Raw genomic sequence first — 14,276 nt, forward strand, 5'->3', positions numbered from 1 at the left:
AGGGTTCTGGAGGTAGTGAGGCTTCGATTGACTCTTGTCAAGGTATGAGAGCCGATGTCGTGGAAGTCGTGGTTGTTGTATGATCAAGAAGACATCACTCAAAGCACAGCAGGGCAGTCCTTACCTCGATACGAGGTTGATGAGAACTGCGAAGCAGATCAGAATGCAAGTCTCCCAATATCTGGCCATTTCTTGCATAGACATCTGTATGTAAAGTGGTATGGCGAATCGAAGTACGGGGTATCGGTTGCAACAGGCAAGTATGGCGGCATCGGTTTCAAGCAATCTGTTTGTTACGTGTGTGCCTCCTATTATCACCACCATCTCTCTGATCTGACACTGACAATTGTTGCAAGCCACTCCTTTTCACGACTTATAGACACTAATAGCACAGGAAGTATTGTGTTGAGCAAGCTAAAGGTGCACAAAACTTGTGTGGTTGAGATCGACTTCCATACGCCTATCAGGACTCTGACCATGCTGTGTTGACACGTTCATCGCTGATAAGAGTCTCCCTGGATTCAAGGGTTCTCAGGGCACTGTCAAGTCTTCAGCAAACGAGCTCAACGACTCGTCTGCCGTCCACGCCTGTCGTGGGCATCTTCCTCACTTCAACCCATCCACCTTCTTCGATTGCCACAATCTTGCCATCGATGCATATCTGTCGCCACTTTTCGTCATTCTCATTGAAATCAATCCTCAGACTGTCAATCTCGTGATAGGTAACAAATTCCCTCATCTCTTCGACGTGCTTCCCCTGCTCGTATGCTAGTGTCAAGATCTTCATCGCTGTGTCTGACGGCTGATTGCCGATCGCGACCAATCGAAGTGTGCCATCGAGTGGCTTGGAGTGGGGTGAAATGCAGAATTTCTCTTCGAGATTGCTGACCAGTGTCGCAAGGATGTATTTATGCTTCTTGTCACCGTCCGCATCACTGCCACTACCAGACTTGTGCTGCAGCACCAGCCATTCACCTCCGCGCTCAGTCTTGTACTTGACAGTGCCGGAATACACATGTCCTTCTTCCAGCAGCTGGCCCGCGGCCATACGGAATCTCTCGACACCATGCTTCCTCATCTCTTCAGTATCGGAGAATGCTACAAGACTGGCATGCAAACCCCACGAGAACACCACACAGCCATAGACTCGTACATGTCCCTCCGGGTCGTAGTAGCCTAGTTCACCTGACGCCTCTTTGCCCTCCTCTGGAAAGCCGGGCTCGTTAAACTCAAGGCGTTTTCGGCCTTCGTCAGCCACCAGTCGTGCAGCTCGTGAGAATCGTACTTCGAATTGAGGTAGTGGCTTAGCACGTCCGGTCATCATTACTTTCAATGGATCGCGAGCGATAATCCCGGCAGAGTGGCACAATGCGTTGGCTGTTCCAAGTGGGAAGAGCACAATGATCGGCTTGAAAAAGATGCTTGGTGGTCGGTTGTCGTCTACTTCTCTTTGCAAAGTCGTAGTCATCGCGTTGACGATGTCCACCATGCCGCCATCACCGCTGAGCAAGATAATTGTGTTCTTGACACCTTTTTTTGCATTGAAGAGAAACAACTTCGATGTGAGCTCGGTGATCGAGGTAAGGCTCGTGGTTGTATGGACGAAGTAGTTCTTCCGGAGCTCTAAATGCGGGACATGGTCGGTGAGATAGCCATGCAGAGTATCGCTGTAATATGACTGTGCTTCGTGGTTGCCGGAATGTGTTGAGATGATGACGTGGACTTCGCGGTCTAGCAAGAAGTGTGAAGGCAGGCGCGATGGCTTTGGTCTTTCTTCCGCTGCCATGGTTGCGGTTGCTGAGAGTCGGCTATCGGCTCGCAATGATTCGGACGCTGAATTACAGATCAACTTCAGTTGATGTATGCAGATCACGGAATCTAGCTGTTTCTACACGCGCGAGAAACAAGGATGCAAGGGATAGATCAGCGACACTCTTCATGCCACAGCTCGATAGGCAGATTGCCTACTTCGAAGCAATATGACCCTTCGGCCTGGTTCCAATGGTGATCAGAACATATGCTTCTGCTGTACCTCAGCATCTGACCTCATCAGTGTTATCGGTCCAGGCGTCTCAATTCAACGAGATCCATCCAAAGCGTCCGCTCTTAACGTGTATGCGAAATGATAGCCGGCCAGGAATGAATGACAAGCAGCACGAACGCCTGATCATGAGGCTGACACTACGGCAATGGTTTGTAGCACTTATGCAGTCACGTGGTTGCTGGATCAATGCTACGTACCGTTGCTTAACCGTTCCACATGCGCCAACTTCGATGTTTTTTGTCAATTGTCCGAATGTCATTCAAGCCGTCTAGTTTACACGCGACCACTACCGTATCATCTACTCTTTTATCTTCGCATCTAGCCTACAACCAGGCTGCAGTAATATGAAATACGCCTTATTCGTAAGGGAATACTAGGTTATACTGACCTAACGGAGAACGAGATAAAATGTTGCTATTTACATCGGATGGGCCGAATAGACATAAGATACAGCTCTACCTTCCCGTACCCTGAAGACCAACGAAAGCTTGGGGACCTTACACTCCTAAACTATAACTCTAGATATCAGGTTACGATCAGTCAACGATAGTAGGTATAGTGCAGGCTTGCTAACTGTAATAGAAATTGTAGTATAGTAGCAGTGGTGATGTGTGCACTGCTAAATGTAGAAAAGACATTTGGCAAAAAACATCGAAGCTGGCGCATGTGGAACGGTTAAGCTGCGGTAGCTACGGCGATCTCAGGAGATAACAAATGCTGTACTCTCCTACTTTCATTCCAAGTTCTTACCCTTCTTCAGATTTACCTAACTCGCTATACATTGGCATGGCCTGACGTTCGTCCATAGAACATCGATCCGTTCTGTTACCCCGGCGCTCTGATGTGGTAGTAGTCGTGATGCTTGATGATAAGGACACGAGAGCAAACGCCAGACTAACGGAACGAGTCGATGGCAGGCGTCACTGCCATATTTTGGTGCTCCGAAATTGGCGCTCGACTTCTGAAAGCACTCCCTCGCACTGTATGTCTCTGATGACTAGTAGTTGATGAGATGAACCCGCACAGAAACCTGGTAGCACAAGTAAAGCCCAAGGCTGCCCGGCGAAAGATGTCGGGAACAACCACGACTATTGCATCGACCGTGCTCCATCAGCACATCAACTTTCCATTTTGATCGGAAAACTCCCACCTCGATCGCGACTACTGTTCTCGCTGAGCTTGTAGTGAGCTCCTTCCCTCTTCCGCCTTGCGTGCATCTGCCAGGCCTTGCTGCCATCTAGTACCTACAATCTACACTAGGATTATCCAGCAAGCACCACTACCTTCACCTTGCTTTCCTTTTTCTTCCATTTCTACTTCTTTCATATCACACCAAACTCGTACAATGCTTACAATCCTTCTCGTTGGCATCGCAATACTCACCCGCGCAGCCCTACAGCCAAATTCCCCTTTCATTCACCTCTTCAATAGCATCATGCGACGCACCGATGCCAACCTCCTCAAGAAAGCCGTCAGCAATGACGCCCGAAAAGTCACAAACGGCAACAGTAACAATCGCGGTCCAGTAATCCGAAACACAGAAGACGACCAGAAACTCAAAACTCTGCTCCCAACATTCTGCAGATACCATCACAATCACGCTGGATGTACACCTGCTCTCCGACACAACGCGAATTACAAGCGACTCCTACATGAGGGGCTGAAGAAGGTTCCGGATGCGATGTACGTGGTGGCTCAAGTCGAGGAGATCTACCCAACATATTTTCACGACTATTGTGCTGGTAAGTTCTTTGCTGCGCTTGGCAGGAGCAGCTCTTTTGCGACAGGAAAACCCAATATTATGATGATGACTGATAAATGTTTGACACAGGAAGATCTGTACCGCCCCGACAGAAGCAGTTGATGGTTGAGTTTTTCAGTGCTTGGAGTGTGGGAATACACGACTTTATGGAGAGCGAGGAGGAGAGGAGAACAGTCAATGGTGTACATTAATCGGTTGCAAGCAAGGATCTCAAAGGAGGATGGGACGGACACCTTGATGCGGTTGTCTAAAGCGAAAGCACAAATGTTCTGTCTACGGTGCTCGAAGTCGAGCTGGACTTGATCAGACAGAACAATGTTGCAACACCTCAAGAGTGTTACCGAAGGCTCATCAAGAGCCGTACTGAACCCTTGCTGCATCCACTGTCTTCACGTGCCACAGCCTATGAGTGGGCGTTAGCCATCATCCACACAATAATGCAATGCCCGTCCACAAATTCGGTCCTAAATGCTTGACCTAAGGCCTGTCGGCAAAGGACAGATCACAGGAAGGCAAGACTGCCCGACAGTATACCCTCATGTTTTCCAGTCTTGAAGAGTAGGGTTTCCTGGCAGCTGAGTTTGGCGAGCGCTGTTTGAGGAGGGCGTAGTTTCTAGTTCGTGAGATCTGCTGTTGTCTGCCATGGTCTACATGGTTTCTGCTTTGATGCTTAGACTGCTGGGTGAATATTTAGAGATTGCCAGGGGCGATAGAAGAAGAGAGTAAGGATATCGAAGCAAGATGAGCAGCTCAATTCGTCCTCGAGTCAGATCGAAGATGAATAAGCGTCGTATGCCTGCAAGCATTCCGCTCAAGCCGGCGGAGCTAAGGAAGTGCAAAGATACAAGTAATCCCCGAAGCGCATGCCATTGACGGATCGATATTGTTACTTGGAGGCAGTCTTTGCTTGCTTCTTCTCTTTTCCACTGGTCAGCTCCTTCCGCATCTCATCCTTGATTCGAGATATCGTGCCAACACCTCCATACACAAGTGCCGTGTATACCATCGCAACGCTCGCGCCAGCATTGAGGACTTCCAGCGCTTGTTTGCCGTTAGTGATGCCACCCGTAGCAAAGATAACCTTTGGTTGGTCTCGTCGAGCGAGATCCGGCGACTTTCTAGACTCCTCACTTGTTTGTGGTTGCTTGGATTCCGCCGCAAGTGTATTCTTTCTTAGTTTCTCCTGCTCTTCCGTCGGTGGCTGCTTCGACTCTGGTCCATCCGGACTACTTCTCAGCTTGTCTTGTTCCGACCGTGGCTGGTCGTAGAATTTGTTGGTGGGCAGGTTGATCAGTGGCTTCTTCTCGGAATCCGGCTTCTCTGCAACATTCTTGGTAGGTATTGTACCTGTTTGAACTGAGTGCTCTACCCTGTTGTTGGCAGGCGAGCCTGCGAGGTTCCCTTTGATCTCTTGGGCGACCTCACTGACTGATCCAGGCGACCGAGACGGCGGAGATGACTTGTCGCTTCGTGGCGGTGAGTCGCCAAGCAGTTTCTTGTACTTCTTCACCATGGACACTGTCTTCTCGAAGAGATGAGGGCCGGAGAAGCCGCCTGACTCTAGCAAATGCTGTTCTTCCATGGGCGTCAAGTTCTTCAGATGCGGCATTGATTCTGGTCTCTTGTTGGTCGTGTTGCCAACGATAATTCCGTCAACGTCAGAATCCCATATTGCTTGGCATATGCCACTGACTTGACTGTCTGAGTCTTCGTCAGGACTGACTTTGACCATAACAGCCGGCTTCGTAGTTCGTTGTACGGATCGAGCAGCTGTCACCACCGAGGACAAGATCTTCGTGAGCAACTCTTGATTCTGCAGACCTCGTAGGCCAGGAGTATTCGGGCTCGAGACATTAACCACCAAAATGTCAGCGTAGGGCGCCAGTCGCTCAGCGCAGTACAAATAGTCTTTCCTGATAGCTTCGATATCGTTCTCAGGTGTCGCTTTGTTCTTAGCAATGTTCACAGCGAGCATCTTGCCTGGCGTAAGACTGCCTGGAGGAACGCCGGCATGACCGTCGAGCACCAACGTCTCGCCTTGTGCATCATGACCGAGGCCGCATCTCTCAGCAAAGTGCCTGACTCGATGTCGTAGTCGTTGTGCTACATGATCAGCACCCTCTGAGTTGAGCCCGTATCGATTAATCAATGCATTTTGAGACGTAAGCCGGAAGACTCTAGGCTTATCGTTACCTGATTGAGGCTGTGGTGTCGTACCTCCCAACTCAATGATAGCTGGACCAATGGCGAAAAGAGGATCTGGGATGTCCGCGTGCTTGTCAATACCTGCAGATGTGCCCATTGGATTTCTGAGAATTTGGCCGAATACCTCAACTGCCAAATCTCCCGTCTGGTCTGGATCTCCTCGTTCTCTCGGGTGCATTCCGAACGTCCATAATTGCTCCAATGCTCTGTTGCCCACCTCGTGTGCTTCTTCTGGGTCTTTGTATGCCCATCTCAGTGCTGGGATAACGACCCATCGGTGTACACTGGCACGTGTGTCTGTAACGTAGAAGTAGATTACACCCAGACCTAGTATAAGGGTCGTGCCATAAAAGAAATTGTAGACTCGAGAGCCAGCGGCGCCTGTGGTTGAGACCGATGAAGCATGTCTCCGGAATTGTTTGATTGATTGAGACCGTTGACTGGCACGCAACGTTGAGGATGGCTGCGAGACCCTAGATGTTGTATGTCGAAATGACCTGAGGATCGAATTTGTAGCTCTCGGAGCCACACGTAAGCCCACAACCATCGTGAGGAGAAGTTTTGTTCACTGTACGATCTGCTAGCTGTTCATGGTCGCAACTTCGACAAAGTGGTGCTTCGAGGGATGCGAGGAAGAACCGGGAACTGATGGGTTTCACCGCGGTCTATAGTTGCTCTACGCTATCTGCGCGGCTTTGGCTATGAAGCTGTGGCGCGCTTAGTTATGCTCTATGGGAGATACGCGAAGCTGAGCTCCGGAAGTGTCAACATCATTGAATTTGGTCACGTGCAGTTCGTCTTGCCAAGCTATGGTTTGTTCCTCACGTGATCAAACGCATCTCGTCATTCCTCTGGTTTTTGGTTTTCAACTTGTTTCCGGTTCTTGCTTGCTCCCTCCACTCGTGTATTTGTTCTCAGCCAACATTTTTGCGGGTTGTTCTCGAGCCGTTTTCTTACTCCGCACCTTGCGAATCATGTTTCTCCGCCACTTGCTTCGGAGCCGCACAGGTCGATCACCTCCACTAGTCGGTATTGGGCTGGGCCACGAACGGATACAGGTAAGGCGTACAGTCATCACCGCCTCGACTGTGAGCTGCAGAAAGAATCCTGGTCATCTTTCTTCCTGCGCCTTCTTCGGCCAAGTTGCCCGCTATTCAACGAGGCGTAAGCCATGGCATGATTGTCAAATGGACATGGAACGAGAGCAAGCAATCAAGCGAAAACGAAACGTGTCATGCCAGGCAAGTACCCAATGCCTTCGCACAACAAAGCGGTGGGTGGGATGAACTGATTTGTTAAGTCCATGGCCACTCCTTGACGTGTCAAGTGCTCAACTGTGTGACCCACTACATGATGTTTCACGACTTGCATCCGCTAGGTTCCGAATTGCTCGTCCAACGTGATCGCGGGTCAACTCCATCTCCATATCTTACGAGCAAATCTTAATCAGCTTTCGTGTGTTGGAGTTGATTGTGTATCTGACTTTGCTGCCTCTTAACTTTAGGATGGACCCTGGTTTTCTAACCCTCTAGACCCTTCTTTCTATCCATGGAATACATGTAAGCAGGTCTATGAATGCTCGTTTACAACAATATCGTCTACTCAGTCACTACGAGTATCTTCAGTCGCAAATCTACGTCTCAGAAATAAATTTCTTATTCCAAGATGTCAGTCAGCGGCTCTCTCATCTCAGACAGTGCCTCCAATTTATCAACGTTGCCCGAGTACGCACCTTCGGACATATCTGCCCTTATCAGACAGCAAGAACGGCGCTATACTACTATCACATTGCGAGAGATCAGGTATCCCCTTGGTTGTCCATGCCACCCAAAAATCCCAGAGGCAGGCAAAAAGCAGCAGAAATCCATACGAGCGGCATCACCAGATGCACGACCGACCCCGTACATAGGCCATTCACGGCCTCAGTTGACACCACGCAACAACAGTAATGACAGCACGACATCAACGAGCTCGAGTGGTTCAAGGTCAAGAAGGCGAGCACTTGGCAGCTTCTTCAGACGAATTTCATCGACTTGAGCCGGAGATTCCGAAGCGATGTGTAGATAATCCCCACCGACAAACCATTCAACGTGTAGCCTTTTCCACGACCCAGGACGAGCCGCCTGAACACTACTTGCATTGTGACTGCAATATGCACGTTGCTCAGGTTCTGGAGGCACAGCGGACACTGAAGCACAGAACGAAGCAACGAGAAGCTGGACTATCTTGATAATGCTGGAGTTCTGCCAGGTGTCACCAAAAGTTTCAGTATTGACGTGATCCATCATGGACCAGTCGTTCAGCATGAGCACGACTGTGTTGGCAGACTTAGCAAATGCAACCATGCAACTCAGCTCAGGCGCTAATGATGGATATAAGGTGACATGGTGGACGAGGGGGCTACGGGTCACTGCTGGGCAGAGACATGCTTCATTGTCCGTTTGTAGCATTAACATGGTGTAATCGTGGTCAGACCGCCTTCAGTCATCGAAGACGAAAGAGCAACGATCATTGCGGAAGTTCAGAAAACCCGTGGAAAGCTCCTAAAAGCCTTCCGTCAAAGGCTTGGAAGATGTTGGGCACAAGGACTTGATCATTCTCATCTCCTCATAAGCGGCATGTTGATCTAAGCCGCTGTATGAAATTGACTGCCTCAAACACAGTTGTTTATTCACCTAAAGAACAGTTCAAAAAGAACATCATATCTCATTTCCGTCGTCCTACAAATAGCCGTCTTGTTCGGAAAGGATTACTCACCCAGCACACGAGGACATGAATATTATCGGCTTTGCTTCAGACACCTGAAGCCCAAATGCGAGGGCCGACCACTCAGCAAGCCCACGCCACAAAGCGTGATTCGATTGGCTAAAGCAGCATAAGCATTGAGCTAATCCTTTTTAAGGATGGGGCTAGGACGCGTCATCGGTGCTCAACGCTCGCTAGCGCAGATCATGACGGGGATCATGATTTTTAGTTCTCACCACCACCATTCTTCCCACGTTTCCCAGGAGAGATTGCAGAATTCTTCGACTCTTTAACACGAACATGAAGCTTTCAGCACACAGAATTGGCTGGGTACAAATCAATCGCCTCGCGAAGTGTTATATAATTATAATCAGCAGCTTACTCAGCAGGTGCTGGTCCCCCCGTATCGAGTACTTGTGCATCAATTGCTCATGTTGAGCACGAGCACACCTCGGAAACCCGACGTGAGCTATCCGTCACGCCAAACTTGCCCGAAAATATCTGGCCAAGCCTTGGGCAGAAGCGCTCATCTTGAGTTTCTGAGGTGTGACTGGCTTGAATGTATCGCTATTGAAACCGAGGAGAGCAACAGCAAGCCTAGGACTCTGTCAGATACTTTGTAGGCGGGTTAAAGCCAGTCTATGATATTGTTGCTGCAAAAAGGTGCCATCGATGCCAATCGCTGCTTGTTCTCGCACGGTGAAGATGGCAACATTCCTATCTAACAACGGGTGCTCAAATGTCGTAGTGCAGATCACATCCGTGGCGTTGATAAAAGAGTTGCACATTGCGAGCTTCAAAGTCCGGTAGAAGAGCATCAGCCGATCTGGCTGTAAGCATTTCGCAAGAGCTCTGGATGACAATGACAGGCTGTACTCACCTAGGGAAATGGCATGATTGATTCGTCAACTTCAATTTGACCATGGCGGAACGACTTTGATGCGACGAGAATATTGCTGAGTCAGCAACGAGTGAGCTTGCCGGAGCGAATCACACCGCAGCACCCCGGCGCATTGTCATGCAGCAACAGACTTGGCGGCAGGAGCCTGATAGTGACAAAAAGCCAAGACTCAGTCATTGGAGCTACATAAGCGGAATATCTGGAGCAGATTTCCACTGGAAGCAGACTGACTGAGGACCTACCTGCTATCACTATGTCCGCCACAAGCACGATCGAGCTCGTTGAGGGTTCAGGCCAGACAGCGCACGAGACTCACAACAAGGTTGCCGCAACGATGCCAGAAGATGTCGACGTCCCTCTCCCAAGCGCCAAAGTTGAAAAGAAAGGCACAACTGCAGTCATTATTACAACAATTACTGGCGTGACAATGATCAGCAGCTTGCTTAGCGGTCTAGTCACGATCAGCTTACCAGCAATGGCCAAAGACCTACAAATCTCGGATGCTCTTTTGCTATGGTCAGTATCAAACGTATGAAAGCCGACCATTCTTTTGACCATGCTATCTATAGGCCAGCTTCAGTCTACTCCTTGACCTGTGGCTGTACCCTTATTCTCTCTGGCGCCGTTGCCGATGTCGTGGGCTCCAGGAACATGTACCTGGTCGGTACCTTCATGCAAAGCGTCTTTACACTCGCTTGCGGGCTGTCAAAGACAAGTATTCAGCTTATTGTGTTCCGAGCTCTGGCTGGAGTGGCAATCTCTTTCTGCTTGCCTTCAGCCGTCAGCCTGATCATGACATATTTCCCCTCTGGCAGACGCAGAAATTTCGCATTCGGCACCATGGGCGGCGGTCAACCTCTTGGATTCACGATCGGGCTGGTCACTGGCGGGGCATTGACAGATGCGGTGGGCTGGCAAGCCGGGTTGTACCTTGCAGCTGGAATCAACTCGGTTCTGTTTCTGCTTGCACTATTCGGCCTCCCCAAGCTCAAACGTGAAACGCCACTCACTCTTGCACGGCTAAAGAGCGAGATCGACTGGGTCGGAGCGTTCATCCTGAGCACCTCGTTGGCATTGTTGCTCTACGTGTTCGCGTAAGAATCCCACCGATGACTGTACGCTGATGCAAGCTGACCTAAATCTAGCACGTGGACCGGCGATCTCGCAAACATCAGATCACCAGAAAGCATCTCCTGTCTGACAATTGGAGCCGCCCTCTTGCCCGCATTCGCGACTTGGGTGCACCGCCAGGAGAAACTGGGCAATGCAGTGCTCATCCGCAATTCATTATGGCGCAACAAAGCATTCACGAGTATTTGCATCAACGTGTTCTTGATCTGGGGCTCTTTCAATGCAACCGAGACGTTCATGACATTTCTCTTTCAGGACGTCAAGGGTCTCAGCGCAACCGCAGCCTCAATCCGTTTTCTACCGGAGCCCGTGACAGGAGCAGCGGTCAACATTCTTATCGGCCTATTCGTGCATCGACTGAGGGCAAACTGGGCTTTGCAGATATCGTTCATCGTCTCGGCTCTGTCACCACTTCTGTTAGCGGTCATGCGCAAAGACTCAACATATTGGGCTTTCGAGTTTCCTGCCGTCGCCCTCGTCCCGATTGCCACAGACGTGTTGTATACAATCTCTCAGCTCATCATCACTGCTGAATTCGAGGAAAACACTCAAGCACTCGCGGGCGGCGTATTCAACACCATAGCTCAGATTGGAAAGAGCGTAGGACTTGCTCTTTCAGCAGTCGTTGCAAGCAGTGTTACGGCGAAAGCGGGCGATCCCCGCATATCCCACAAGGACAGTCTGCTTGAGGGGTATCGAGCCGCTTGGTGGTTCACCTTTGCAGCTACCGTTGCATGTATTTTTGTGACATTGTATGGCCTGCGCGGACTTGGAAAGGTGGGCGTGAAGAGAGATTGAACGCGTCTCTCAGTTAATCGAGCTAATCGCGCCGCCGGTGGGGTGTCGATCAACAAGACGCCGTTTTCCCCACGTGATAGCATCACAATCAAGCTCTGCTCCATCCTCCATTGCTTCTTGCCATCCTTGCAATCATCGCCGGACCTTCGTCCGTTGCATAGAGCCAATCACTTCGATGAGTTCAGTTGCTCGAAGCAGAAATGTTGCAGAAGAAGGTGCCGCTAAGCACGCCCGCAACTGCATCTTCGCGAGTTCGATTTCTAGATGCATGGCACCTAACCCGATGGGCAAGAGCCTGACCCATGGCGCCAACAACCAAAGCCGTTACCATATATCGCTGCTTTCTGCATTTCCGGCTGCTATACCGGTTTTGTTGCGCACACTACGGGATTAGGAATGGGCGGATACTCTAGAATGAGGTTGTCTCACTGCGAGCTCTTTCCCGTGCGCTGACAGGATATATCCAACTATGTCCATTGTATCACGACTTCCTCCTCTCACGCATCAAGCGGCCTAGTTGTGGATAGAGTCTTCTGACAGGTCCTTTCGGACATGGCCATGCGTATTAAGGACACTACCTTTGTTTTCGTCGCGCATATCGGAGGAGGGTCTACCGCCCGGGAGGACAAGTCCATCATCAATGCGCATGTCTCGAGGCACAGTGCTAGTCGCAGGCGGATATCTCGAGCGCTAAAAGCACAGGCAAAGAATTCCTTGACTAAGCAGCTTGCATCTGTCAATCACACTCCTGCCATCCGCGCTAAGTCTTCGCAGAGAAGATCGTCTACGCAGACCATCTCGGACGTTCGGCCTTTGCAGATCTCCCCACGAAGCCCCATAGATCACGGAAACTGTGATCCCTTCAACAGTGTGAGCCTGAAGATTGATTCGAAGGCTAACTACTATCTACGCTTTGGTGGAGAGATCCTCGAGTCTTCTATACATGGCGCCGGCTATCGTGGTTGGCTATCGTCTATGCCGTCTCGCCAAGACTACTTGAGCCCGGACCTACTGGTCGGCGGCTGTCCTGGGTACTGTGGTGCTAACAATCGAGCCGCTTGTCTGGCTGTCGCAGGTCATGGCGTTGCCTGTTTCAGAATACTTGGTTACGGAGTCCTGGCGTGCTGTGCAAGCGGCGTTGCTACTTTGACCTCAAATCAAGTAGCTCGGAATGATGCCCTTTCGTATACAGCGAGCACCATGAGGTATCTGAGGGAGTATCTCAAGGGCGTGACTTATGACACTGACAATGACCTGGAACTCCTGGTCTATCGTCTTTATCGAGCTGAGGTGCTCGCCAGGAACTATCAGTCAGCTTCGGCCCATGGGCGGCTTCTGAAGAGCATCTTCGAGCACAGAGCACGCTGCTCATCGCTCAGGCTGGACATGCTTTCCACTGCACTCTATCAGGATGGCCAAAGGATGTTCGGCTCTTGGACACGTCCTATCTTTGACCAAGACTGGGTGGAAAGGGAATACAGCGCCGCGTGGACTGAAGCAGAGACTATGTTCGACAAGGACCTCTACCAACAAGCACGGAACATCAGTCAGGAAGTGGCTGATAGCACACTTAGATCCATATTGGCTTCTGCCAAGCAGCTGTTTTTGCAGACTGTCGTTCAGGCTGAAAGACAACAGCAGGCACAACCTCACAATTTCTATTGGTTCGAAGCGCGTGGCGAATGGCTTCAGATGCGTCTAATGAATTACTACCTTGATCTCGACCGGCATCCGGCCGCCGAAGATAGCAATCTGGAGAGCGTTGACGACGCCATCAACATGTGCCTAGTACTCGCCGTTCTGTGCGTGATCAGACATGCGAAGAACGAAGTTCTGATCAATGACAGGCCTCTGTACTCAGGCTGCAACAACATCGTCGCGCAGTTTGACCGCAGACTGAGCACACTCGCGAGGACAATTACACAGAATCATCTCTCGAGCAAAATGGAGGTATTCACGTTTATCCTCTTCATTGCTGCTCTGGCTGAGCACTACACAGAACCTACTCCTTCTCCAATGCGTATCCCTCCTGTCTGGCGCAAACGTTTCGGCGAATTTCTTCTTCTCAACAACCTCACGAGCAGGTCAAAGGTGCTGCCCATAATTGAACGGTTTCCATACACTGAGATGGAAGTGGCGCTACCTTCTGAACATTGGATCGAAGACATGGTAGGTGCATCGTCGCAGCCTGGGTCTCGGAAGATATTCTTGTCTCTGTAGGTCTCTGGTCATCGCAAGAGCCGACCAGCCATATGTCGTCATTGTTGGCAGCGTAAATTGTTGAGCACCACGACAGGAGATGTTCAGCGGACCGGGTTAGCCATTGGAGCTGTTCCAATATTAGGGAAGAGGCAAGCGACGCACGACCTCAAGATCATAGCACGGCACCCGTTGTCACTCGTGGTGCTCCTGCACATGCACATATGGTCCTGGGTTACCATGGCATCAAGATAGATGCACTACGATAGTCAGCACGGCGCCAGGACCTCAAGACAGTGGCAGGGAGGCTCTGAAGGCACAACCAAGAATTACTCTTTTGCTGTTCTTCCCATTCAAGCTATGCTCCCAAGTGCGCAGCAGATTGGATGGCTTGCGACAGCAAAACGATCACCCTGCCGGCAAGCTGCGAATTGAGTACTGAACACCCTGCAGAGCTTTGCTTATGGGCGTACAAAAGGACACATAGAAGC

At 50.4% G+C, this 14,276-nt stretch overlaps 5 protein-coding genes across 5 annotated transcripts; 3 read left to right on the top strand and 2 right to left on the bottom strand.

Moving 5' to 3' along the window:
* Positions 1-550: 550 nt before the first annotated feature.
* Positions 551-1,786, bottom strand: PMZ80_007969 (uncharacterized protein; the record flags this gene model as incomplete). Its single annotated transcript, XM_064876373.1, has 1 exon — positions 551-1,786. One exon carries the CDS (start codon positions 1,784-1,786, stop codon positions 551-553), a length of 1,236 nt encoding a protein of 411 aa, XP_064727680.1.
* A 1,693-nt stretch (positions 1,787-3,479) lies between these two features.
* Positions 3,480-3,997, top strand: PMZ80_007970 (uncharacterized protein; the record flags this gene model as incomplete). Its single annotated transcript, XM_064876374.1, has 2 exons — positions 3,480-3,786; positions 3,876-3,997. The coding sequence occupies 2 exons, from the start codon at positions 3,480-3,482 to the stop codon at positions 3,995-3,997; spliced, it is 429 nt and encodes a 142-aa protein (XP_064727681.1).
* Positions 3,998-4,692: 695 nt separating this feature from the next.
* Positions 4,693-6,558, bottom strand: URA9 (Dihydroorotate dehydrogenase (quinone), mitochondrial; the record flags this gene model as incomplete). Its single annotated transcript, XM_064876375.1, has 1 exon — positions 4,693-6,558. The coding sequence occupies one exon, from the start codon at positions 6,556-6,558 to the stop codon at positions 4,693-4,695; it is 1,866 nt and encodes a 621-aa protein (XP_064727682.1).
* A 3,433-nt stretch (positions 6,559-9,991) lies between these two features.
* PMZ80_007972 (uncharacterized protein) lies at positions 9,992-11,586 on the top strand (the record flags this gene model as incomplete). The annotated part of the gene is made up of 3 exons (XM_064876376.1): positions 9,992-10,173; positions 10,227-10,751; positions 10,803-11,586. The coding sequence occupies 3 exons, from the start codon at positions 9,992-9,994 to the stop codon at positions 11,584-11,586; spliced, it is 1,491 nt and encodes a 496-aa protein (XP_064727683.1).
* A 469-nt stretch (positions 11,587-12,055) lies between these two features.
* On the top strand, positions 12,056-13,806 carry PMZ80_007973 (uncharacterized protein; the record flags this gene model as incomplete). Its single annotated transcript, XM_064876377.1, has 2 exons — positions 12,056-12,064; positions 12,127-13,806. 2 exons carry the CDS (start codon positions 12,056-12,058, stop codon positions 13,804-13,806), a joined length of 1,689 nt encoding a protein of 562 aa, XP_064727684.1.
* Between the last annotated feature and the right edge of the window lie 470 nt (positions 13,807-14,276).

The sequence above is a fragment of the Knufia obscura genome, assembly GCF_036327395.1.
Source record: "Knufia obscura strain CCFEE 5817 isolate CBS 148926 chromosome Unknown scaffold_10, whole genome shotgun sequence".
Taxonomy (NCBI): Eukaryota; Fungi; Ascomycota; class Eurotiomycetes; order Chaetothyriales; family Trichomeriaceae; genus Knufia; species Knufia obscura.